The 25,111-nt window shown below is 43.2% G+C and overlaps 1 protein-coding gene across 1 annotated transcript in view; it reads right to left on the bottom strand.

Annotated features, from left to right (window-relative positions):
• Positions 1-25,111, bottom strand: part of ANKH (ANKH inorganic pyrophosphate transport regulator) — a 152,019-nt gene that overhangs the window by 46,567 nt on the left and 80,341 nt on the right. Inside the window, exons 2-3 of the mRNA XM_073569444.1 lie at positions 4,775-4,991; positions 907-1,025 (exon numbers count right to left, since the gene is read on the bottom strand). Of these exons, the coding sequence (XP_073425545.1) occupies positions 907-1,025; positions 4,775-4,991 (336 nt within the window). The remainder of the gene's footprint in view (positions 1-906; positions 1,026-4,774; positions 4,992-25,111) is intronic.

The raw sequence follows: 25,111 nt of genomic DNA, 5'->3' as shown, positions 1-25,111 counted from the left end.
GAACTAACCCTTAAAGGGGTTCTCCACTTCTAGGGCAACCCCTTCTTGAAGTAAATGTTCGGCCCCGATAACCGATAAAATAATAAAGCCTATAGTCCCCTCCTGTGCTGGCGCTGTTCCCCCGGTGTCGGCACTTGCAGTCCTGGGGCTGTGATGTTGTGGAATGACACGATATGCTTGGGGCCCAATCAGCGCTGGCGTCACTGTCTCCGCCTTCAGACAACTGAACAGGAAGAGGAAGTCCGGGATCAGGTGATCCCTGGCTTCCTCTTCATGTTCAGTTTGATTGAAGGCGGAGACAGTGAAGCCAGCACTGATTGGGTGCCGGCGTCACTTGTCCCAACACCAAATCACAGGCAAAGAGAGAGTGAGTGCCAACACCGCGGGAACGGTGCCGGCATGGGAGGTGGGTATAGGCGTTATTATTTTATCGGGGCTGAACATTTAGTTTAAGAAGGGGTTGTCCTAGTAGTGGACAACCCCTTTAAACAAAAAAGGGTAATGAAAGTTTTCAATCATGCAACGCCTAACACTGTATAATAAGGCTGTTTTCCGACACACAGGATTACTGGGTGATTGTACTGTAGTTGACAACCACAACATTATACATATTGTCAAATTCAAAATATCCCCAAATTTCTAAAATCTACTCAAACCCAATATGTATGTATAGCATGATAAAGCTGTCACACACGTTAGTATATAACATCTAAAAGAAGAGCCAAAGTCATAAAGAGGTGCGTGTCTCCTAATGAATTACTATAATCCAGAAAGATCTTCATCAAGATCTGTGAACAAAATACCAGTCTTGATGAATCACGATCTAAGTGTTCCACACAGTGTACTGTTAATACCAAATCTAGAACAAGATAAGAAAACGTAGAAATGTAATACAAGAGTGCTCACCATGGCGTCCATAAAGGGGAAAGCTGCCAGGTACAGGAAGGCCTTCCGCGTTTTACTCCCCACAGACTCATCCACATGGTGAAGCTTGTTAATGATGTAATATCCCAGGTCACTATATGCTGTGATTGAATGGAAAAGAACATTGGCAGTTTCTGTCTATAAGAAGTAAGTGACTACTGGACACAAAAAAACAGACTGCCATAAAACAGAATATGGCTACCAGACAGGTTGCAGGAAATTCTTGTAGGAAAGGTTCAGTATCTTAAAAGGTTATGCTTATGATAGGTCTTTTGGAGCGCACAGCTCCACTGACACCTGGCTTCCTGTTTGCTTATTGGGGTGCAGTGCACTCCATATGACCACAGTACAGACCAGCAGCGTGACTGACTGCTGGCCCAAAGTGTGTGCTTTCCGATACTGCATATAAGTAGTTTTCCAAACTTATTACCAAACGTGCAATGCGGGCACTGTCAGAACTCCTACTGCAAGTGGGTGGTCACGTGTCAAATAGAGTCTAAGCTGCTTCTCTCAATACTACAATGAGAGAAGTGATTTAGACTCAGCACGTATCTCAAGAAATGGCATTACAAACAACTTTTTAATTTTTCATTTTTTTTTTTCTTACAAGTTTCAATTTTTTTCACCAATAAAATAATAAAAAAAATAGAAAAATTGGCATTTTAATACTGATCTGGAAAATCATACAGTCAGGTCATTATTGTTAAATCATATATTGAACACTATAAACCACCTCCCTCCAAAAAAGAAACCAATGGCGAAGTTGAAGTTTTAACCCCTTAATGACCTGGGAATTTACATTTTTATCCTTTTTCCTCCTTTTGCCCCAAGAGCCACACTTTTTCTTTTATCCACCCATCTACATAAACCTACGAGGGCTTGGTTTTTTTTGTGGGACAAGTTCTAGATTTGAAATACAGCATTCATTTTACCATAAAATATACTAAAAAAAGGGAAAAGAATTCCAAGTGCAGCGAAATTTTGAGAATAAATTCTTCCACTTTCTTTTGGGTTTTGTTTTTACAGCACACTCCGGTCGCTGTAGTTAGAGGCAGATGCCGACTATTTAACAGCCAGCAACTGCCCGGTAAGAAGCAGGCTCAGCAAATGAGCCTGCTTCATACTTTCCTTAGCAGCCTACAATGAAAGTGTATGTCATTAAGAGGTTAAAGAGGACCTTTTACTTCATGTTTTACTTAATCTGAGCATCTCCTGTAAGGGTGCTGCACCACTGATTCTAGAACAGTTTTTATTATACTTGTTTCTCTCTGTTATGTCCCCCCGGTGCTAGATATTCACATTTTTTCTTCCACCAGCTGGATATATACCACAGCACTTTTATGTGGGCATTTGCTTTTTCTTCTCGGACGCTGGCCAATCAAAAAACAGCCTTGTCATAGAGGGGAAAGAGGATAAAAGGTGTTGTATTTGGTAGTTATTGAATAAGCTACAGCTAGTGATGAGCGAACGTGCTCAGATAAGGTGTTATCCGAGCCCGCTCGTGTGCTAACCCAGTGTCTATCGCGTGCTTGATTAATATGAGTCCCCGCGGCTTCATGTCTCGCGGCCGTTCGACAGCCCCAACACATGCAGGGATTGCAGGTATGTTAGGCAATCTCTGCATATGTTGAACAGCCGCGAGACATGAAGCTGCGGGGACTCATATTATTCAAGCACGCGATAGACACTGGGTTAGCACACGAGCGGGCTCGGATAACACCTTACCCGAGTACGTGCGCTCATCATTAGCTACTACCTATTGTATCAGTCTGAAGTGGGTTGTCCACTAATTGCAAAACACCTTCTCAATTGCTACATTCCCTTTATATAAAAAAACAACAAAAAAACAGCTATACTCCTATCAGGTGATGTTCCCGCCACTCCGGCTCCTGGTCTCCCGTGATGTCATGTTCCAGAAATTCTGCGTCCCATCAGCGGCCACTTCACTCTCACATCCTTTGGACACTACCAACACCTGGAAGTAGTGAGAGTTGCTGCTCTCTCTGAATGTCAATTACATCTGACGGAAGGGAGAGTGACGTGGCGGCTGATTGGCTGCAGGGCTTGCGAGATAAGACAATGTCACACAAGGTCTCTGAGACAAGGCGGCGACATCGCTGGAATGGTGCTGGCATCGGAGGAGTGTATAAGCTTTCATTATTTTATCAGGGGCAATACAGCAATTGAGAATGGGTTGTGCGAGTAGTAGAAAAAGCCTTTAACTACATTTTATAAATTAGAACAATGACGTTGTTTGTGGAGGTTCCTGAACTCAAACAAAAGAAAAGTAGGATTGAAGATGATGATATTTGTTAAATGTTGTGCAATTAGTGGTGCTATAAGAGAAAGTAAAATAAATAAATTAAAAAAAAAAAAAACTCACTTTATCATAGTCTTCAATAAGGGATATAGAAACCATGGATAATATGCTATCACAGTCCTGCTAAACAAGTCGGCTCCTCCTCAACAGCCTAAAGATGAACATCCGACATCCAACTATTCATTTAGTGCAAACACAGTGGGAGGAGTAACCAAGATCACCCAAACAAGGAAGGGTGCTATGTCCCCCAAAGAAGACTCTGAAAAAAGATTTCATGGTGAGTACCAAAAATCCTCTTTTCTCAGGAGCTTTATTGGGAGACATAGATCCATGTGATGTCCTAAAGCAGTCATTGAGAAAACTTATAACAGCATTGCAGAAGGCAGAATAGCAATCCCCCAGGTGACTACTCCATCAACTGCCACTTGCAGTACTGTTCTGCTAAAACTTGTGTCCATCGATACAAAGGTAAGAGCTACGCAAAGATGTGCACTGAACACTAAGCTAAACTGAATAGCTGGATATCAGCTGGCCAGGTGTAGACTTGGGGAGGAGCAGACGTTTTTTCGAAGATGTATTCTTAGAGTCAGCCTCCGGGTGGCAGCATACTACCCATTCTTTATGTGTCCCCCAATGAAGCATTGAGAGACAATTTGGGGAGTCAAAATGTTTGTACAGAGGGTAAAAACAAATGCCTACAGAAAACAAGATGACTGCAGCGTGGCTCTGCGAGTTCTCCTGAGACCAGTGTTGTCCCTTCTTGCTTCTACAGAGCAGAACACATTTGTACATTGGATGACCTATATCACCATGTGTTATACCTTTGGAATAAGGCCTGTCTGACACTTCAGTTTTTTCTGGGAGTCAAAATCCGCCAAAATAGCGGAAAACAGATCCGCAGGCGGTAAAAATTTAAAGGAACCGCGAGAGCGAGAGAGAGAGCGAGCGAAAGAACCGTTTTTTTGATGGATCCGTTGGCTGAAGAATTTTAAAGGAACCGCAGGGGAGGGAGGGAGGGAGAGGGAGGGAGAGGGAGAGAGAGGGAGAGAGGGAGAGAGGGAGAGAGGGAGGGAGAGAGAGAGAGAGAGAGAGAGAGAGAGAATCTTCTTCCAGCAGCCAGACAAGATTCAGGGTTAATAAGGGAAAATGCTGATCCGCAGGGCAAAAAAAACGTTACAGGCTCCGTTCGATGATCTCAGCGGACGGCAAAAATTTGGCGGATCCGCAAAAAAATGGATCCAACGGATGGCCATCCGTCAGGATCCGCCGGTAATGCAACTCAATGGGGAAAAAACGGATCCGCCAAGCAAAATGGCGGATCAGTTTTTTTTTGCAAAACGGCGGATTTTGACTGATGGTGACAAACGGAAGTGTGAAACAGGCCTAAGAGTGATACAGAAAAATATAACTATTCCACAATCACGGCTACATAATCTAGTGAAAGGTCCTTGTTAAAACAGGAATCACAAGACATCAGCGTGTAGTTGTTTCCTACATTTGTAACAACCTAAAGAAATATACCGTACATACCTATGAGGGTATGAAAGACAGCGGCCACGATGCCGGCCACCACCATACATAGTACAGCCTTTGTCCGGTCCCTCTTGCTATTCACAAACACAAGCCCGACATTCTTGAAGTCACTCATTGGACCGGTAAAGAACTTCATTAGGGAATATGCCAGGCCATAGCTGGCAAGCATCTCAATGGCATCTTCTTTAACGGCTGCTATGCCCCGGTTTAAAGCCTGTAAGAATCGTAAAGCAAACATTAGAAGCAAGCTACATATAGTACTTGAAAAGCCAAAATCCAAAAGAAAAAAAGGTTCAATGTATATCACAGCTGAGTATGATCCTGTGGGTGTCCCATATAAACGACATGGAGCCTGTCGCCCAACATGTACCAAGGGATACGGGTTGTAGCCCAAAAGCAACAATCACAGGCAAAAAGAAAAATGTGCAAGTACTAAAGTAAATGGATACAAAATGATCAAAATTCTTTATTAACCCCTTTACCCCCAAGGGTGGTTTGCATGTTAATGATGGGGCCAATTTTTACAATTCTGACCACTGTCCCTTTATGAGGTAATAACTCTGGAACGCTTCCATGGATCCCGGTGATTGAGATTGTTTTCTCGTGACATATTTTACTTCATGTTAGTGGTAAAATTTCATTGATATAACTTGCGTTTATTTGTGAAAAAAACGGAAATTTGGCAAAAATTTTGAAAATTTCGCAATTTTCCAACTTTGATTTTTTATATGCCCTTAAATCACAGAGATATGGCACACAAAAAACTTAATACCGTAAGTAACTTTTCCCACATGTTTACTTTACATCAGTACAATTTGGGAACAAAAAATTTGTTTGTTTTTTTTGTTAGGAAGTTATAACGGTTAAAAGTTGACCAGCGATTTCTCATTTTTACAACACCTTTTATTTAGGGACCACATCACATTTGAAGCCACTTTGAGGGGTCTATACGATAGAAAATACCCAAAAGTGACACCATTCTAAAAACTGCACCCCTGACGGTACTCAAAACCACATTCAAGAAGTTTATTAACCCTTCAGGTGCTTCACAGGAATTTTTGGAAAGTTTAAAGAAAAAAAAATGAACATTTAAATTTTTTTTCACAAAAAAAATTCTTCGGGTCCAATTTTTTTTATTTTACTAAGGGTAACAGGAGAAATTGCACAATAACTTTTGCAGTCCAATTTCTCCTGAGTACGCAGATACTCCGCAGAGCTCGGAAGGGAAGCAGCGCCGTTTGACTTTTTTGGCTGGAATTGAGATCGGACGCCATGTCGTGTGTGGAAAGCCCCTGATGTGCCTAAACAGTGAAAACCCCCCACAAATTACACCATTTTGGAAACTAGACCCCCCCCCCCCAAGGAACTTATCTAATGTGTGGTGAGAACTTTGAACCCCCAAGGGCATCACAGAAGTTTATAACGCCCGGGCGTGAAAATAGAAAAAAATCATTTTTTCCACGAACATGATCTTGTAGTCCCCTTTTTTTTCCCAAGGGTAACAGGAGAAATTGGACACCAAAAGTTGTTGTCCAATTTGTCCCGAGTACCCTGATACACCATATGTGGGAGAAAACTACTGTATGGGCACACGTCGGGGCTCGGAAGGGAAGTAGTGACGTTTTGGAATGCAGACTTTGATGGAATGGTCTGAGGGCGTCATGTTGCCTTGGAGAGCCCCTGATGTGCCTAATCTGTGGAAATCCCCCACAAGTGACCCCATTTTAGAAACTAGACCCCCCAAGGAACTTATCTAGATGTGTGGTGAGCACTTTGAACCCCCAAGTGCTTCACAGAAGTTTATAACGTAGAGCCATAAAAATAAAAAATTTTTTATCAACAAAAATGATATTTTTGCCCCCAATTTTTTATTTTCCCAAGGGTAACAGGAGAAATTGGACCACAAAAGTTGTTTTGCAATTTGTCCTGAGTAGGCTGATACCCCATATGTGGGGGTAAAACACTGTTTGGGTGCATGGCAGAGCTTGGAAAGGAAGGAGCACCATTTGACTTTTTCAACGCAGAATTGGCTGGAATTGAGATCAGACGCCATGTTGCATTTGGAGAGCACCTGATGTGCCTAAACAGTGGAAACCCCTCAATTCTAACTGCAACCCTACCCCAAAACACCCCTAACCCTAACGGGAAAATGGAAATACATTTTTTTAATTTTATTATTTTTCCTTAACTAAGGGGGTGATAAGGGGGGTTTTATTTACTATTTATGGCGGGTTTTTATGTTTGGCAGCTGTCACACGCAAAAAGACGCTTTTTATTGTAAAAATAGCTTTTGCATCACCACATTTTGAGAGCTATAAGTTTTCCATATTTTAACCCACAGAGTCATGTGAGGTCTTATTTCTTGCGGGACGAGTTGAAGTTTTTATTAATACCATTTTCAGGCACGTGACATTTTTTGATCGCTTTTTATTCCGATTTTTGGGACGCAGAATGAACAAAAACCAGCATTCCATGAATTTATTATTTTTTTTTGGGGGGGGGGGGCGTTTACACCGTTCCACGTGTGGTAAAATTGAGGTTGTGGTTTCATTCTTCGGGTCAGTACGATTACAGCGATACCTCATTTATATCATTTTTTTATGCTTTGGCGCTATTATACAATAAAAACAATTTTATATAAAAAATAATTATTTTTGCATCGCTTTATTCTGCGAGCTATAACTTTTTTTATTTTTCCGCTGATGATGCTGTGTGGTGGCTCGTTTTTTTGCGGGACAAGAAGACGTTTTCAGCGGTACCATGGTCATTTATATACGACTTTTTGATCGCACGTTATTGCACTTTTTGTTCTGCGGTAAAGGGGTTAACTAGAGGGACAGTTTTATAGGGCGGGTCGTTACCGACGCAGCGATACTAAAAAGGTGTACTTTTATTGTTTTTGTTTTCTTTATTTACAGAAAAAAAAAGAATTTATTAGGGAATATCTGTTTTTTTTCTTTTTAATTTATTTAGGAATTTTTTTAAAAATTATTTTTGTACTTGATTTTTTTTTTTACTTTATTTTATTTTCCCGGTGGGGACATCACTGTAAAGTTTCAGATCGCTGATCTGACACTTCGCACAGCATTCAGTAGAACAGCGATCTGATAGGCGCTGCAGAGGCTTTCTCAGTGACTGCTCTCAGCAGGCACTGAGGAAGCCACCTCCCTTCAGGTCCCCGAAGGCCCCCACGGCCATATTGGATCCGGGGGCCTGCAGGGAGCTACCTCCCTGCGTAATTCTTCCTATGCTCCCGATACACTGCGATCATGTTTGATCGCAGTGTGCCACGGTTAATGTGCCAGGGGTGGTCTGTGACCGCCCCTGGCACATAGTGCCGGGTGTCAGCTGTGATAATCAGCTGACACATGGCCGCAATCAGCGGCGCTCCCCCCCGGCGCTCTATTAAAATAGAGTAAATATCCAGCATAACAAACAGACCAAAAAAGGTGGGAGAGCGTATGCAGAAAAATTACTCCCTAGAACAAACCAATACAAAATAAGAATATCATCTAAAAGTGAATTTATTTCAGCTTTTGAATACAAAAAGTGAAACTCATATAGAGTCATTACAGAGTGATCTATTTCAAGTGTTTATTACTGTTAAAGTTGATGATTATGGCTTACAGCCAACTAAAAACCCAAAAGTCATTATCTCAGTAAATTAGAATAATTAACAAAAAACACCTGCAAAGGCTTCTTAAGAGTTTAAAAAGTCTCTTAGTCTGTTTCAGTAGGCTCCACTATCCCATATGGGGAAGACTGCTGACTTAATGGTACACTCCACAAGGAGGGTAAGCCACAAAAGGTCATTGCTAAAGAAGCTGACTGTTCACAGAGTGCTGTCTCCAAGCATATTAATGGAAAGTTGAGTGGAAGGAAAAAATGTGGTAGAAAAAGGTGCACAAGCAATCGGGATAACCGCAGCCTTAACAGGATTGTTAAGAAAAGGCCATTCAAAAATCTGGGGGAGATTCACAAGGAGTGGACTGCTGATGGAGTCATTGCTTCAAAAGCCACCACACACAGACATATCCAGGACATGGGCTACAAGTGTCGCATTCCTTGTGTCAAGCCACTCATGACCAATAGACAACGCCAGAAGCGTCTTACCTGGTCCAAGGAGAAAAGGACCACTGAGCATCAGTCCAGTTCTAAGGTATGGTTTTCAGATGGAAGTAAATTTGGCACTTTATTTGGAAATCAAGGTGCCAGAGTCTGGTGGAAGAATGGAGAGACACACAATACAAGCTGCTTGAGGTCTAGTGTGAAGTTTCCACAATCAGTGATGGTTTGGGGAGCCATGTCATCTGCTGGTGTAGGTCCACTGTGTTCTATCAAGACCAAAGTCAGCGCAGCCGTCTACCAGGAAGTTTTTGAGCACTTCATGCTTCTCTCTACCGACAAGCTTTATGGAGATGGAAATTTCATTCTCCAGCAGGACTTGGCACCCGTCCACACTTCTGCCAAAAGTATTAATACCTGGTTTAAAAACAACAGTATCACTGTGCTTGATTGGCCAGCAAACTCGCCTGACCTTAGCCCCATGGAGAATCTATGGGGTATTGTAAAGCGGAAGATGAGAGACACCAGACCCAACCATGCAGACGAGCTGAAGGCTGCTATCAAAGCAACCTGGGCTTCCATAACACCTCAGCAGTGCCACAGGCTGATCGTCTCCATGCCACGCCGCACTGATGCAGTAATTGATGCCAAAGGAGCCCCGACCAAGTATTGAGTGCATTTACAGAACATACTTTTCAGTAGGCCAACATTTCAGATTTTAAAATCATTTTTCAAGCTGGTGTTATAAAGTATTCTAACTTACTGAGATAATGACTTTTGGGTTTTCATTGGCTGTAAGCCTTAATCATCAATATTAACAAATAAACACTTGAAATAGATCACTCTGTTTTTTATGACTATATAATATATGAGTTTCACTTTTTGTATTGAAGAACTGAAATAAATTACTTTTTGATGATATTCTAATTTTGTGACAAGCACCTGTAGGTAGCTGAGAGTGGATTGTTGTGGCAACAATGTGAAAGTCCCATACAATAAATAATGTAAAGTGCAAATAGTGCATTTTAATAGTAGGGACATGTTGAGGCTCACCCTCCAAACCCCCGAGGCGCGTTTCAATAATGCTTCCTCAGGGGTCTGATCATATATATGAAATTTCATAATTCTTCAATGAATGGCAACTCTGGCCTGTCTTTAGCTGATTGCTGATATTTTGGATTGGCAACTATTAATAAAAGAGGTATAGTACGGTATGTGAAAAAAGTTTGACCACATGCAAAACTAGTATTACGATGTCTGACAATATTTTACCAGTGTACCCTCATATATGCATCCTATATCATGTACACCATGAGTTGCATCCTACATACAGGTACTGAACCTAAACAATGTCAAAGAGCCCCCAACAACTAAAGTGATAAGCACTGCTACAATCTTTTCATTGCATTGGTAAGAACAGGTCTCCATAGCCATTTTTCTCAATTAAATGCATTTCTATTAAATGAGTTATCTGGTCTTGAGGAAAAAGTCTGCAGTCACTCGACATAACTGCAGAGTTTTGAATCCATACAACACACGCACTGTACGCTGTCCGGTTTCTGCCGACACTGGGCGGTCATATAACCGGAAGAATGCGATTTGCATACTTCCAGCCACATTCCGACTAGATGTGCTCTGCCTCACTTATTTCTCACTAGAGGTGTGCCCGATGCTATCGCATTGGGAGGGAAGTGTGTGTGTGGGGCGTGTGAGAGTACGTGTGTGTATGTGTACATACAGTATGTGTATGTATGTATGTATATGTACATGGTGGGCAGGCGGCGGGGCTCCTGGCGGCGGCCAGCTGGCAGGAAAGACCGCGGCTTGCGGCCTGTGCTGGAGATGGGATGCGGCGCCACCAGAGTGCGCCCGCACCCCATCTCCAAGCACAGGCCGCAAGCCACGGTCTTTCCTGCCGACTGTGATGGAGGTGGGTGAGCAGACAGCGGTGGGTCCGGTGGGGGGGTCCAGCAGCGTCGGCGGGGTCCAGCAGCGTCGGCGGGGGGGTCCTGGCGCGACACGCTGTAACGTGTATTTTTTCAGTACGACACACTGTAGGTGCACTGAGACGCTTTACCCTTTTTTTTTTTTATGTACAGCGTGTATTATTTTAGGTCCAGTAGTCCAGAGACACGCTGTAACAAGTCTTTTGTAGGTCCAGCGACATGCTGTAATGTGTATTGTAGGTCCAGTGACACACTGTAATGTGTATGTTTTATGTACACCGATTCAGAGTCCCTTTTTTTTTTTCATGTACACCAATGCAGAGTCTGCTGGCAGGTGAATCACAGCAATGACATGCTGTGAGTTCAAAAATGAACAGATAGAGCAACTGAATTCACACATGCGCAGTGGCCGGGATCACAGCTGCGTCCTAGATCGGGATCGCAGCTGCGTCCTGGATACAAGAAGCATCACTTGGGTGTACCAAAATGGCGGTCGGTGTACTTCCGGTGTGGAGCAGTGGATTGTGGGATTCGGGGACATCCAGACGGAAGTGGATGACGGACAATTTAAGGCAATTATGTATATAGATGTACTGAGTGAGGCTGAGCATGTCTAGTCGTCATGTGACCACATGTAAGCAAAATCACATACTTGTGGTCAAATGACCACCTGGTCTTGGTAGCGACACCGGAGAAAACTGAGTGTACAGTGCATGCATGCTGTAAGGATTCAGAAGTCTGCAGTCATGTTGTGTGACTGCCGTCTTTCACCACAAGACTGGACGAGCCCTTTACTTACTGGGTAATATATTATGTGACTATCAGTGGTGCACAACCGTTTCTGGTCCAAGGGCCACATTCTCTGACTACAGCAATCCCAGGGGTGACAAGGAGTTTTGCCATCTTAGACATTTATTCCGCATTGGAGGTATGCGCTATATATGTCTGAAAAGAGGCGGCGTCCGCTCTAGGAATCCCACCTATGGGGAGAATGTGGCCACTCTTCATGTGTGTGTACTCCATGAACAAGACTATGTACAGTGTAGTATTTCACTATATTAAAACTTCAATGGGGTGCAACACAGGAATCAGGAGGCTTAGATTCTAGTTAGGTGCTGCAAGCCGCACATGGTTCCCCAGGCCTTGTTGCTCACACTTGACCCACATGTTATAAGTACACTTGTCAGCTGCTACATTTTTGTTGCCACCTACCAACATAGTACTTTACCCAGAAAACTCGCTTACACCGGAGGAACTACACATCAGCCATAAATTATGTGCAGTAATGATAAAGTCTAGACAAAACGACGGCACAAAAGGGTAAAATGATTGATGGGGTTCTTCAACTGCCGAACGCAATGAAGGCCACAGCCTAGTGGCTTTCTTATATTCATCCCTGAATATACAGTGTGTCTCTTATATAGGAAAAATCGTGATTATTAGAGGAGGTGTTGTAGAAGTAAAAGCGCTTATAGTGTAGATACCGTCTCATTTGTAGTTATACTACATGGACTGACTATCATTGTGATTCATCACTCTTCCAACGACACATCCACCATTGTCCTTCACTTTCACATAATCTCATTTCTATCATTATGGCTCGCAGCCAAAACCAGAAGCGGACTCTCTATAGAAATTCTAATGGAAGCATGTAACTCATGTGTTTTGTCTCACAAACTAATACAAACTACTGACAAAAATACTGACCCATGAAAGCAGCCACTCTCATTAATTGGGTCACAATGATCCCTTATGTCATGGAAAGAAGAATTACCTGGGCAATTACTTCAGCGGCAGCAGCCTAATTTGCTTTCAGCCCGTTCCTTGGTTTCAACGCTTGAACAAATATTCAAATTCTAAATGTAGGTAGCAAAACGCAAGTAAAAGCCCCTATCCATCCCTAAAAAGAGAGCCAAAGTATACGTTCACACCTTCTAATGCACAAAATTGCTTCTAAATCTTTAAAGGGAATCTGTCACCTCAGCAGATAAAAATATCATTGTATTGAGTGTTTTCTATACATTTCCCACCTAGTTTTGAATTCCCCTGACTCCCCATGTATCACCCAAAAATACCTTTTTTTCTTTCATTGGCGCTGTATGTAAATGAGTTGTGTCCGGTCCGATGGGCGGTGTTTTTGCTTCTTCCCTCCACCCCTCCTTGGCCGCTGTACGCAATTTTTCAGGTCATTTCCGTAGTTGTCGTCCATATTTTGTGCGTGCGCATTGCAATCTCCACTCGCGCGTGCGCAGTTTGCTTTGCCCAAGGAGGCAAAGGTGGAGGGAAGGCGCAAAAACACCGCCCATCGGACCAGACCCAACTAATTTACATAGAGCGCGGGTGAAAGAAAAAAGGTATTTTTGGGTGATACATTGGGAGTTAAAGGAATTCAAAACTAGGTAAGAAACGTACAAAAAACACTCAATACAAACCCTCAATACAAAGCCCAGTAAGTGACATCACTGGAATGAGGATCTCTGCCCCTACATCGTACTGCTCTTAGTTGGGGTAGCAAAAACCTGGTAACAGATTCCCTTTAAAGGGGTTGTCTAGGTTTAGGACAGAAGTCTCCAGACTAGCCTTAGCCGTCTTCTTTCTACAGAACTGAAGAGGAGAAGCCGCAGCAGACTTAGCATATTGCATACATGTGGTCAAATCACCACTTAGTCACAAGGGGAACACACAAGAATTGTGAGTGTGCGCATCACACACTCACAACTGCAGACAATTCTTTTTAGACAAGAAAGTCTCTTTAACCCCTTAGTGACCGAGACAATTTGGTACTTAATGACCAGGCCAATTTTTACAATTCTGACTACTGTCACTTTATGAGGTTATAACTCTGGTACACTTCAACGGATCCCGCTGATTGAGACTTTTTTTTTGTGACATATTGTACTTTATGTTAGAGGTAAAATTTCTTTGATATGACTTGCGCTTATTCATTTATTTTTTTTTAAAAAAGGGAAATTTGGCAAAAATTTAGAAAATTTTTCAATTTTCAAACTTTTAATTTTTGTGCCCTTAAATTAGTGGTTCATATCGCACAAAATAGTTAATAAATAACATTTACCACATGTCTACTTTACATCAGCACAATTTTGGAAACAATTTTTGGAAGTTATAAGGGATAAAAGTTAACCAGCGATTTCTCATTTTTCCAACACAATTTACAAAACCATTTTTTTAGGGACCACCTCACATTTGAAGTGAGTTTGGGGGGGGTCAGTATAACAGAAAATACCTAAAAGTGACACCATTCAAAAAAATCGCCCCCTCAAGATGCGCAAAACGACATTCAGGTGCTTCACGAGAACGAACTAAAGCAATGAGGAAGGAAAAAAAAATTACTTTGGAATCAAACTTTTTTTATTTTCACAAGGGAGAAAATGGACCACAAAATTTGTTGTGCAATTGTGAATACGCTGATACCCCATAAGTGGGGGAAAGCCACTGTTTGGGCGCATGGAATGGCTCAGAAGGGTGGGAGCACCGTTTTGACATTTTGAACGAAAATTGACTGGAATCAATAACAGGTGCCATGCGGCGTTTGGAGAACCCCTGATGCACCTATACTTAAACAGTGGAAATCCCTCCATTCTAACTCCAACCACAACACAGCCCTAACCCCAACTTTAACCCCAAACACTCCTAACCATAACCCTAACCACACCACTATAACCCGAACACCACAACCCTAACCCCAACCCTAGATCTAACCCTAGGCCCAACAAGAGCCCTAACCCTAGCCCCCAACCCTAGCTCTAACCCCAACCTCAGCTATAACCCTAATGGAAAAAAAAATACTTTTTTTATTTTATTATTTTTACCTACGGTAATTAAGGGGGTGATAAAGTGGGCTGTGATTTATTTATCTTCTTCATTTTGATCACTGTGGTAGGTCTCGGTGGGCGCACTGCGCATGAGCCTGCCATTTTCTTCCTGGAAGATGACGTCGGGGGACACATCCGGAAGGACTGGGGGGCTCAGGGGTCCCCATTTCTCTCTCCTCTGATGTGCTAGATCATATCAGAGGAGAGAGAAATAAATAGGAAATCAAACTTTTTTTTATTTTTTGGCGGTCGTCGTTATTCCATGAATAACAGTGATTGCAACACCGGGGTCGGTAAAAATCAACCCAAATCATGTTCTCGACTACCCCTGGTAGCCGATACCCCTGAGATTTTCCGACACTAGGGGCCGCCCATAACCTTATTTCTCTATACAAAAAAAAAAAGGGAATTAGACCTACCGGTAATTCTGTTTCCTGTAGTCCCTCAGGACAGCACCATGGAGGACATCCTTCCTTGCCCTATAGTGGGAAAGGATCAGAGAGGGGTTAAAAGGCCCCTCCCACCTCCACCCTCCAGTGTTTTTTCAAAGTACCACCGAGGATGGATGGAAATGGTCTAAACACGCCCTTACAAACGCGTCTGTAAGACCCTTTAGCGGCTCCATCCCCATCTCGAGCCACGATGACCTGATGGATGAACAATCTGCCGATCGATTCCATGCAAGCCTAAAGACAAACATAAGGGAGGGAACTAAGGGTGCTGTCCTGAGGGACTACAGGAAACAGAATTACCGGTAGGTCTAATTCCCTTTTTCCCTTACGTCCCTCCGGACAGCACCATGGAGAATACCAAAGCAAAGGTCTCAGGGTGGGTACAGAAGCCCCCAGATCAAAGTTCTAGGTAAGAACCAGGCTAGATCCAGACATTATCTATAAGATGAGAAGAAATATAGATATCGAAAGGGATCTACAAAGGAAGTCACCGCAGTGAGTGTCTGATATATGTCTATAATGGCCAATTTCAGTATGAATGTGGCAACAAGATTTGCAGTGGAACAACCTGTTGCACCCCAATACCACTAATGAACCGCAGTGAATTACAGTTATTGTGATACATACTTATGAACACCGCAGTCACAGAAAAAGGATTAAAACCTTATTGCCCAGCAAAAGGTATGGTGATAACCACAGCCATAATACAAAGAGGACTGTACAGACCGTTAATTCGCTGTATGTGCTTATAACACAGGATAGTTCCTTCGTCGGTCCTCATGGGCTCGGCTTAAATCTTGGCTAGAGACCACCTTACCATACTACAAGGAAACCTGCAGGCCAGAGACCCTGCTCCGCTGGCAGATCAGAGCAATAACAGTACATGGAAAATAGCGGAGTATTGAGACGTATGTACCCTACTCATCCAGGAGGTCCTGTGTATTCTGAATCCTTTACATGTCTAAACCTCAAGAAAGGGTTGGCTATTATTTAAGACTAAGGAAATACTCCATCTGGCAGGTAACCTCTCCTGCCACTTACCAACATTGGCTCTTCATTAGAAGCATTGAAAGGGAAATGTGGATCCTCACGCCTGTTTTACTGATGTTAGACACGGGAGTCTGGACTTTGGAACTGAGGAGAGTAAGTGTGTGTGTGCTTCTATACAAGTCATTAGCCCAGACACTGTAAATGTCAACTTATTCATATGTTATATCCTAAAAGGCAATCTTCTTAGAGATATTTATACCCCTGACTGCTATGGTGCGAGGAACCACACTCTTTAACTAGAGGGAAGTAGGTTTCCTCCCATCGCAGAGGGGATTGACTACTGCAAGGCAGATGGACTATGGGTTCTCGACTGCAAGAGTCATGGATACCGCTTCTTTACCTTAGGAGCCCTGACTCCCGTAAGAGCAGCGAGTATGGGATCCTCTGGCACCTGATGCAGGGCTGCTGAACCGCCACCAGGTACAAAAAGTAGTGATGCCACCCCTGGTAAACATAATACAACTGATTTATAGGACAAGAATCTGCCTAACGGGTCTCTATCAAGGAAACCAGTCCGACTGCTCTATGTGGAGTCGGGAAGAATTGTTTCCTCCCACCTTATGGGATTTTCTGCACCCAGGCTATGTCCACTTAAAGGATGAACCCCAAAGACGTATGTCTCGCTTTAAAAGTTAACTATGAGAGGGACCTGCCTTTAGCCCTCAAGACAGTAACTCACTTTAGAGTTCTGTTCCAAATAGAAGAAATGCTAAGTTACTAGGCCAATTCAAGCATAACTGTTCGTCTGGCTAAGTCCAGCTGCCAAGAATGAAGCAACCGAAACTGGGTCTAGGCCCGAAACACAAAGACCAGAGTTGGGGGCTGAGACAAAATGTGAAGTGGTAGGCCAACCATACAAGGTGTGGCCCACAAAAATGCCCAAGTCAGAAGGTCTAAGCCAGAGGCCCAAAGCCACAGCACCCGAGGTATTATGAAGCACAGAGGTATTAGGACCCATAAATGACCCCCTGAGGCGCAGGGGTACCAAAGCCTTATGACGCCATATGATGCACAGAAGCCTTATGCTGTACAGAAGCGCCATGACGCAATATGATGTGCCAAGACGCTATGGGGCGCTATGAAGCAATATGATGCATAGAGCCACTATGAAGGCTTATGATGCAATATGATGCACCAAGGGACTATGAAGCTATATGATGCAGTATGACGCACAGACACTATAGAGCTCTATGTTGCAGCACAAAGGCACTATGAAGCCACATAGTGGAATACGCTGCACAGAGGTCCCATGATGCCGCATGGTGAACAGAGGCACTATGCAGCCCCCTGATGCAGTCTGATGCACAAGGGAACTATGAAGCCACATGATGTACAAAGGCACTATGAAGCCATATGATGACGTATGATGTACCAAAGTACTATGGCACCATATGATGCACAGAGGTACTATGAAGCACAATGATGCAACCTGAAGCGCAATGATGCAATATGAGGCACACTGGTGCAATATGAAGCACAATGATGCAATATGATGCACAATGATACAATATGATGCACAATGATACAATATGATGCACAATGATACAATATGATGCACAGTGATACAATATGATGCACAGTGATACAATATGATGCACAGTGATACAATATGATGCACAGTGATGCAATATGATGCACAGTGATGCAATATGATGCACAGTGATGCAATATGATGCACAATGATGCAATATGATTCACAGTGATGCAATATGATGCACAGTGATACAATATGATGCACAGTGATACAATATGATGCACAGTGATGCAATATGATGCACAGTGATGCAATATGATGCACAATTATACAATATGATGCACAATGATGCAATATGATGCACAGTGATGCAATATGATGCACAATGATACAATATGATGCACAATGATGCAATATGATGCAGTGATGCAATATGATGCACAGTGATGCAATATGATGCACAGTGATGCAATATGAGGCACAGTGATGCAATATGAGGCACAGTGATGCAATATGAGGCACAGTGATGCAATATGAGGCACAGTGATGCAATATGAGGCACAATGATGCAATATGAGGCACAATGATGCACAGAGGCAGTATGATGCACAGAGGCAGTATGGCGCACGGCGGTCGTATGGTGCACGGCGGCAACATATCGTGCACGGCAGCAGTATATCGTGCCCAGCGGCCGTGTATCGTGCCCAGCGGCCGTGTATCGTGCCCAGCGGCCGTGTATCGTGCCCAGCGGCCATATGTCGTGCACAGCGGCCATATGTCGTGCACAGCGGCCATATATCGTGCGCCATATATCGTGCACAGCGGCCATATATCGTGCACAGCGATACGATGTTCAGCGGCGATACGATGCACAGAGACAAAACGATGCCCCTATGATGTAATATGATGCACAGATTACGGCCCTGCTTGAAGGTGCCAAACAAGAGGCCAGGTCCCCAGTTACCTCCAAGAGAGCAATCAGAGATCCGGATAAACCTTCGCTCTGAATAGTATATCTCAATTGTCAGACCAGCTCCACCTGAAGGAGCTAATTAATGAGACTCAGGTGGAGAGCAGACTCCCTGGAGACCCTGTGTTGCATTCCACCATGTGTCCAGCCATAAGGCTCTGTGCAGACCTGGTCTGCAACTAACTGAGGTCCCATTATGTGATGTAGCTTGGACAAATGGCCTTACTATAGCCTAGAGGTCCAAGGCCTAGCTGCTTATATGTGGAGCATATCTCAGCACATGAGGCTCTAGGCCCAGCTTTGGCACCAAGGCATGAGGCTAGTATTAACCCAGAGGCCAGGCCCTGAACACAACATTCCAGCGTGCACTCACCTGTGCTGGCTCCACACCTGCTAGAAAGACAGGGGGAGCTGGTAACGCCGAGAGCCTACCATGGAGGGAAGTGGCGTTCGGTCAGGAATGTTGTATTACTGCCAGTGATTTCCTTTCCTGTGCCCCACGAGATCCAAGAAACTAGGCTGTTGCCTGTCTCGTTCTGCACTTCCGCGTTCTTCCGTGGAACGCACGCCGACCTTATGCTGACGTTGCCGGAGGCGCGGCGGCCTTCTCCACTGCATGTTTTCCGGAATTAGCCATGTTTTGCCGGCCGGCATCCGAGCCGAGAGCCTCACACCGGGAGGAGCGGCTCAACCCAGGAGCACGTCCGCTCGACTGGTCTCTGGGGCAGAGGGACTCCCCACTGGGGAGTGTCGGCCCTGGGCCCCTTGACAGGGGGAAGGATTGGACGCGCCGCACGATCCCCCTGAGCCCATCATGCAGGCTGGCTGAGGAACTTCTCCAAGAGGTGTCAGCCACGGTCCACTTGACAGCGGGGAAGAGAGGGCTGAGACCCCCAATCCCGTCTGGTACAACGAATGACGGCTGAGGGACCTCTCCCAGAGAGGAATCAGCCACAGACCACCTGCCAGGGGAATGGAAAGCAATAAATGTCCACAGGCTATCTTCGCTCTAAGAGCAACCTCTCATACAACCGTCCCCTGCCGGGACAGGAAAAACACTGGAGGGTGGAGGTGGGAGGGGCCTTTTAACCTCTCTCTGATCTTGTCCCACTATAGGGCAAGGAAGGACGTCCTCCATGGTGCTGTCCGGAGGGACGTAAGGGAAAAAAGACATGCTATAATGGCGATGATCGCCATTATACCATGTCTTTTTTCTTTGTTGTATTCTGCTATTTATTTGCTATAGTTCAGGTAATGCAGGGACGGTCAAGTTGATGGAGCGCCAGCCGTGCACGGTTACAGGAATGCAACTCCAGCCGGGTACCTCTAGAGAGGAGAGTAGCAGTTCTGAATAAAAGCCCGGTCGGTGAGGAAAGCAAAGAATGGAAGGAGTAATTAAAGGTCTTCTTTTTATTTTATCCACAACGCGGCAGCCACCTGAGGAAGACAGATTCATCTGTTGAAACGCGTTGTGGATAAAATAAAAAGAAGACCTTTAATTACTCCTTCCATTCTTTGTGCTCCTCACAGACCGGGCTTTTATTCAGAATTTATTTGCTATAGGCAGATCCCTCCTACATTATTAATATCTGTGGCTGGTGCCCTCCATTTCATTTTTTCAATAACCTAATTTCTCAGCGCCATTAAAAAGAGCGCTGAGGAATAAGTACCCTTAACTGCCGCCGTTAAAAGGCGTATTGGCAGTTGTTAAGGGGTTAATTAGGAAATTTCAAAAATGTTAACGGATTTACATCGCTTTTCATCCTCATGGAAGTATAAAGAATAAGATAACACAACCTATTATCCTGTGCCTGAATAAGATCCAGATAAACAGTATATTTTAATTTACACAGAAAATAGAGACTAGTTTATAAAACGCAGTCCTGTTAGGCAACCTAAGGCAATGAGATGGCGCTCTCGCAGACGCTGCTCGGTAACACGCATCACTTACTACAGCTGGGCATACACATTAGGTAAATGTCCTCAGCCACTGCCAATTAATGAGTATGGCGGGAGCCTGACTGTTCCCTTGTACATCTGCAGCAGACATGATCAGGTGTGGTCAGCCAATCCTGCCATGCGTCTGCTGAGAAGTCATACGCTTTTTCCGGCAATTGTAAGTGAATGGGTAACCATGGTCAAGCCGAGTTGATCAGAGCAAGCGCCCTTCTATAGCGCCTAATTATGAATGTTCCTGGAGGGGTGTTATGTCAGGGGCAAATGAATGCTGGATGACAAACTCTCAGGGTTCTTCATGGAGCTGTTGGAAGCAGATGTCTAATGTGTTCCTCTGCAGATGCTGGAAAGATATATATATTTGTACCGTGTTAGCCAGTAGATAGAAGAATATTTAGAATTGAGAGAGTTCAACCACTGAGGACTCTCAATTCTAAATATTCCTCTGCAGATGGACTTCTGGCATCCTCAATAACCAAGTATTCCTCGGATTAGGTGAATCATCTAGCTATCTAGTGGCATATATAAAATGGGAGCGTTCTCAGAGTATAGTTTTGCCATATGTGTTACTATCTTGTAGCCTCATTACATTTAATCTGATAGAAGGTCACAGTTAAAGTCCAAAGACACAAAGTTCAAACTAGGTTTAAAACCAAATTCCTGAAACCTGACAAGGCAAATGTAGAAGGTTAATGCAGCTGCAGCCCAGAGCTACAGTCCAGGCTTTGTTTTCTCATGGAACGTCCTTCTGAAGCTCCAGCCGGCGACTGATATGCAATGCTCGCCATCTGTATGTGGGACCTGGGAGGTTTCTTTCACTCTTTTACTTGGGTTTAACCCTTTAAGGACCAGGGGTATTTCCGGTTTTGCATCTCTGCTTTTCGCTCCCCTTCTTCATAGAGCCAAAACGTTATTTTTTGGTCAATATGGCCACGGGAGGTCTTGTATTTTGCAGGACGAGTTGTATTTTTGAACAACAATTCTAAGTGCAGTGAAATTGGAAAAAAAAAAAGTGGAAGTCTACAATTTTTTTTTTTTTACCATGTTCACTAAATGCTAAAACTGACCTGCCATTATGATTCTCCAGGTCATTGCGAGTTCATATACACCAAACATGTCTAGGGTCTTTTTTTTACTTAAGTGGTGAAAGTGAAAAAAAATTCCAAGTTTATAAAAAAAAAAAAAAACACGTCATATTCCAAGACCTGTATCGTCTCCACTTTTCGGGAACTGGGGCTGGGTGACGGCTTATTTTTTGTGAGCAGAGCTGAAGTTTTTATTGACATTAATTTGGCATAGATACAATGTTTTGATAGCCTGCTATTGCATTTTATTGCAATGTTGCAGCAACCCAAAAAAACGTAATTTTCTTTATACCGCTTACTGATTGAATTAATTCTTTTTTTTTTATAGCTTGACAGATCGGTCAATTCTGAATGCGGTGATACCAAATATGTGTATTTTTTATTATTGTTTTATTTTGAATGGGGCCAAAAAGGGGTTGATTTGAACTTTTCTATTTTTTTTAATTTTGTAAAACTTTTTTTTAAACTTTTTACTTGCTTCAACAGTCTCCATGGGAGACTAGAAGTTGCGATTATCTGATCGTTTGTGTTACACATAGCAGGGATGCATCCCTGCTCTGAGTAACAAAAATGCTCATTTGCTTTGAGCGCCAACCCATCGGCGACCCGCGTGGCGTTCATGTGACATGATGCCAATGGGTGGAGCTAAAACGCGCATCCAGTTTGCCCAATTTAATTGCTGCTGTCAAAGATTGACAGTGGCATTTAACTAGTTAGCAGCCGCGGGTGGATCGCGATTCCACCCACAGCTGTCAGGGGCACATGACAGCTGATCTCTCATGTGCCAGAAAAAGTGTGGGCTCAGTGCCGGAGCCCGCACCAAAGAGGGGGAGGTAGCCTATTACGGACACAACCCCTTAATGGCCAATGATGTGCCAAGTCATTATGAATCTTAGATACAATATTTGCTATGCAACGTAAGATTATTCTAATGTTATAATTACAATTGGCTTGGGACAGGAATCACTTGTATGCTTTTACTTTTATGGGAGTTCCAAAAACATCCTCAACAGTAATGCAAATGTCAGGACTCACTACGGCCCAAAGCATGTTGTTCAACTTGCCCAGGCTACACGTTCAGGGGACAGCCCACAAAGATACAGCCATAGAGGCCAATTCGTTAAGACTGGCGTTGTACATGCTAGCTTTAATGCGAGTGTCATGGTGGAGAAGGAAGCGCTGAATTCATTAAAAGGTAAATGCCACTTGGAGGATTAGTAGTGTGCGCCTCACTAGAAATGTTACTCCGGTCAGGTAAAATCTCTGGCGTAAGTTATGCCAGGTAATTTGTGATGGATCCGGAAGACGGGCACAGTCACATCCCAACCATGCGCCACTCACTTTGGTGGAACCAAGACTTGTGTGAAAACACCAAAAACTCTCAACATTTTTGCACTATTTTTCTTGTGTGTTTTCAGTCATACACCTGGCCGCATACTGATTGATGAACCTGCCTCAACATCGAAATTACCTAGAACTTCTACCTGATGAGAAATAGACATGACTAACAACGCTCTAGCAAGTTGTAGTTACTCTAATAAATCAGAACGGTGTGTAAAAAACAGTCTGATTGTACGCAAAACACAAAAATGTACCTAGAATGTTAGAAGTTCAATAAAATGGAAATGTAATATTCTAGGAGTTATTACAGCAAGTCTGAAATCACTGTCTTATCCTGTCCTCGTAGAATCGTACTTGTCACTATCTCGTCTACCACAAAGATGGTGTCATTGATCTAGCATCCAGCGACACATTCTTGGCATGTGAAAGACAGATGTCTCATTCACTGCTCGTCGCAATCAAGGAGAACTCACAATGTATGACGGCGACACAAGTCAGGAAAGCAATCCGAAAACTTATTGGTTATATACTTCATTATGCCAGAATATTTGAGCAAAATACAGTTGTATACAAGAGCTATATCCAAAGGCACAACTAAACACTTTATTAAATAATATCTACTCCTTTTCATCTCATAAATTAATAGTACAAATGAACATTAAAACATTGTAATAAAAAATGATCACAGAAATCTCCTTCTATAACAGCCATCAGTCTTTTCTTGTCTCCTGATCTGTTCATTCATTCTCAAAACTGCTAAAAATCGGTCAACAACGCTGTCTGCAGTACTCATAAAAGCAAACGGGGGATGTATGGAGGAGAAGCGGGAGGGAGAAATCGGCATAGCACACAAAGAGAAAAGGGAAAAAAAACCTGCTAAAAATGCAGGATGTGTGTGATGTAATGACCAGAAATAGTTATTACTCGTGTACACATACAACAGCGCTGGGGTCCTGGGTACAAATCCTACCAAGGACACATCTGCAAGGTGTTTGTATGTTCTCCCAGTCTTCGCGTGGGTTTCCTCCCACAATCCAAAAACATACTGACAGGGAATTTACAGTGTGAGCCCCATCAGGGACAGTGCCAATAATGTCTATAAAGTGCTGAGGAATATGATGGCGCTATATAGGCAAAGCGTAATACATAAAAATAAATAAAATACTCTGGAACGGCGTCCATTTAGCATAAACAGCCACTGGAAAAAAATGCCACACAGTATACAATCTTTGTGGGGGCCTCCTGATAGACTAAAGTGCAAACATTTTCATTATTTTAATATATGATTATTGCAGATATGATAGCTGACCACATTGGTTCCCGGGAGAAAAAAAAACCGTTATCTGTGGGATCCCTATTGTACCTGATGAAAGGGGATCCCACAATATGGTTTTCATAAATGAGTTAGCTGGGACTTTGTTAGTCAAGTAATTGTCATCAGTGTTTCACTAGTGGAAGTCTAACCTCCAGGAACCTGGCTAATTGGCGGAAAAAGGGTTCCAACATTCCGGTACGAAACGTGACCTTAGAGGCACGAAAGCTCATGGGTATGGGCAATTATTTGTGCCTAGTACAGTAACTTGTCCAATTTAGGTGGCATTCATCACCGTTGACCCACAGATACTGGATCTCTTGCTTATCGCTCCAGGTTGATATTTATTTAAAAAATTCAGTGAGCAACCCCCCATGAAAAAATAAAGCAGCAAATACAGAAATCTCTCTAATTAGATTTACAGTATCTCCAATATCACAATTAAACCAAAGTTCTATGACATTTGAAAGAAACATTCCATCTGTAGAGCAAATCTTCTTTGAGGTCATCACAGAAATCTCAGTATTCAGCTAGCATTTTTTTTTTTACCTTTCACACTTTCTTCGGTAATTTTTTTTCATGCAGCCTGCTCTAAGTGTAGCGTGCTTGTATGCATTTAAAATATGCTCCTCTATAGGAAAAAAAGCACATTTGTATAAAAATAAAAAAGCTTTAAAAAAATGCACAAGTCAAAACAAGGCTTTGGAAATAAATTTTCATAAGGTTTCTAGGACACAGTGCAATAGATAGGATCTGGCACCCCTAAGAGAGACTAGCTGTAGAAAAGAGGTTAGTCTAATGAAAAACAAAGGAAGCAGGAGATTTCTTTCAAGTGTCCTTTGTCTTCACT

The sequence above is a fragment of the Dendrobates tinctorius genome, unplaced genomic scaffold (genome assembly GCF_039654945.1).
Source record: "Dendrobates tinctorius isolate UK_male_01 unplaced genomic scaffold, ASM3965494v1 ptg000025l, whole genome shotgun sequence".
In the NCBI taxonomy this organism is placed as follows: domain Eukaryota; kingdom Metazoa; phylum Chordata; class Amphibia; order Anura; family Dendrobatidae; genus Dendrobates; species Dendrobates tinctorius.
Note: the sequence above shows the minus strand (reverse complement) of the source record. Positions and strands in the feature narration are given on the sequence as shown.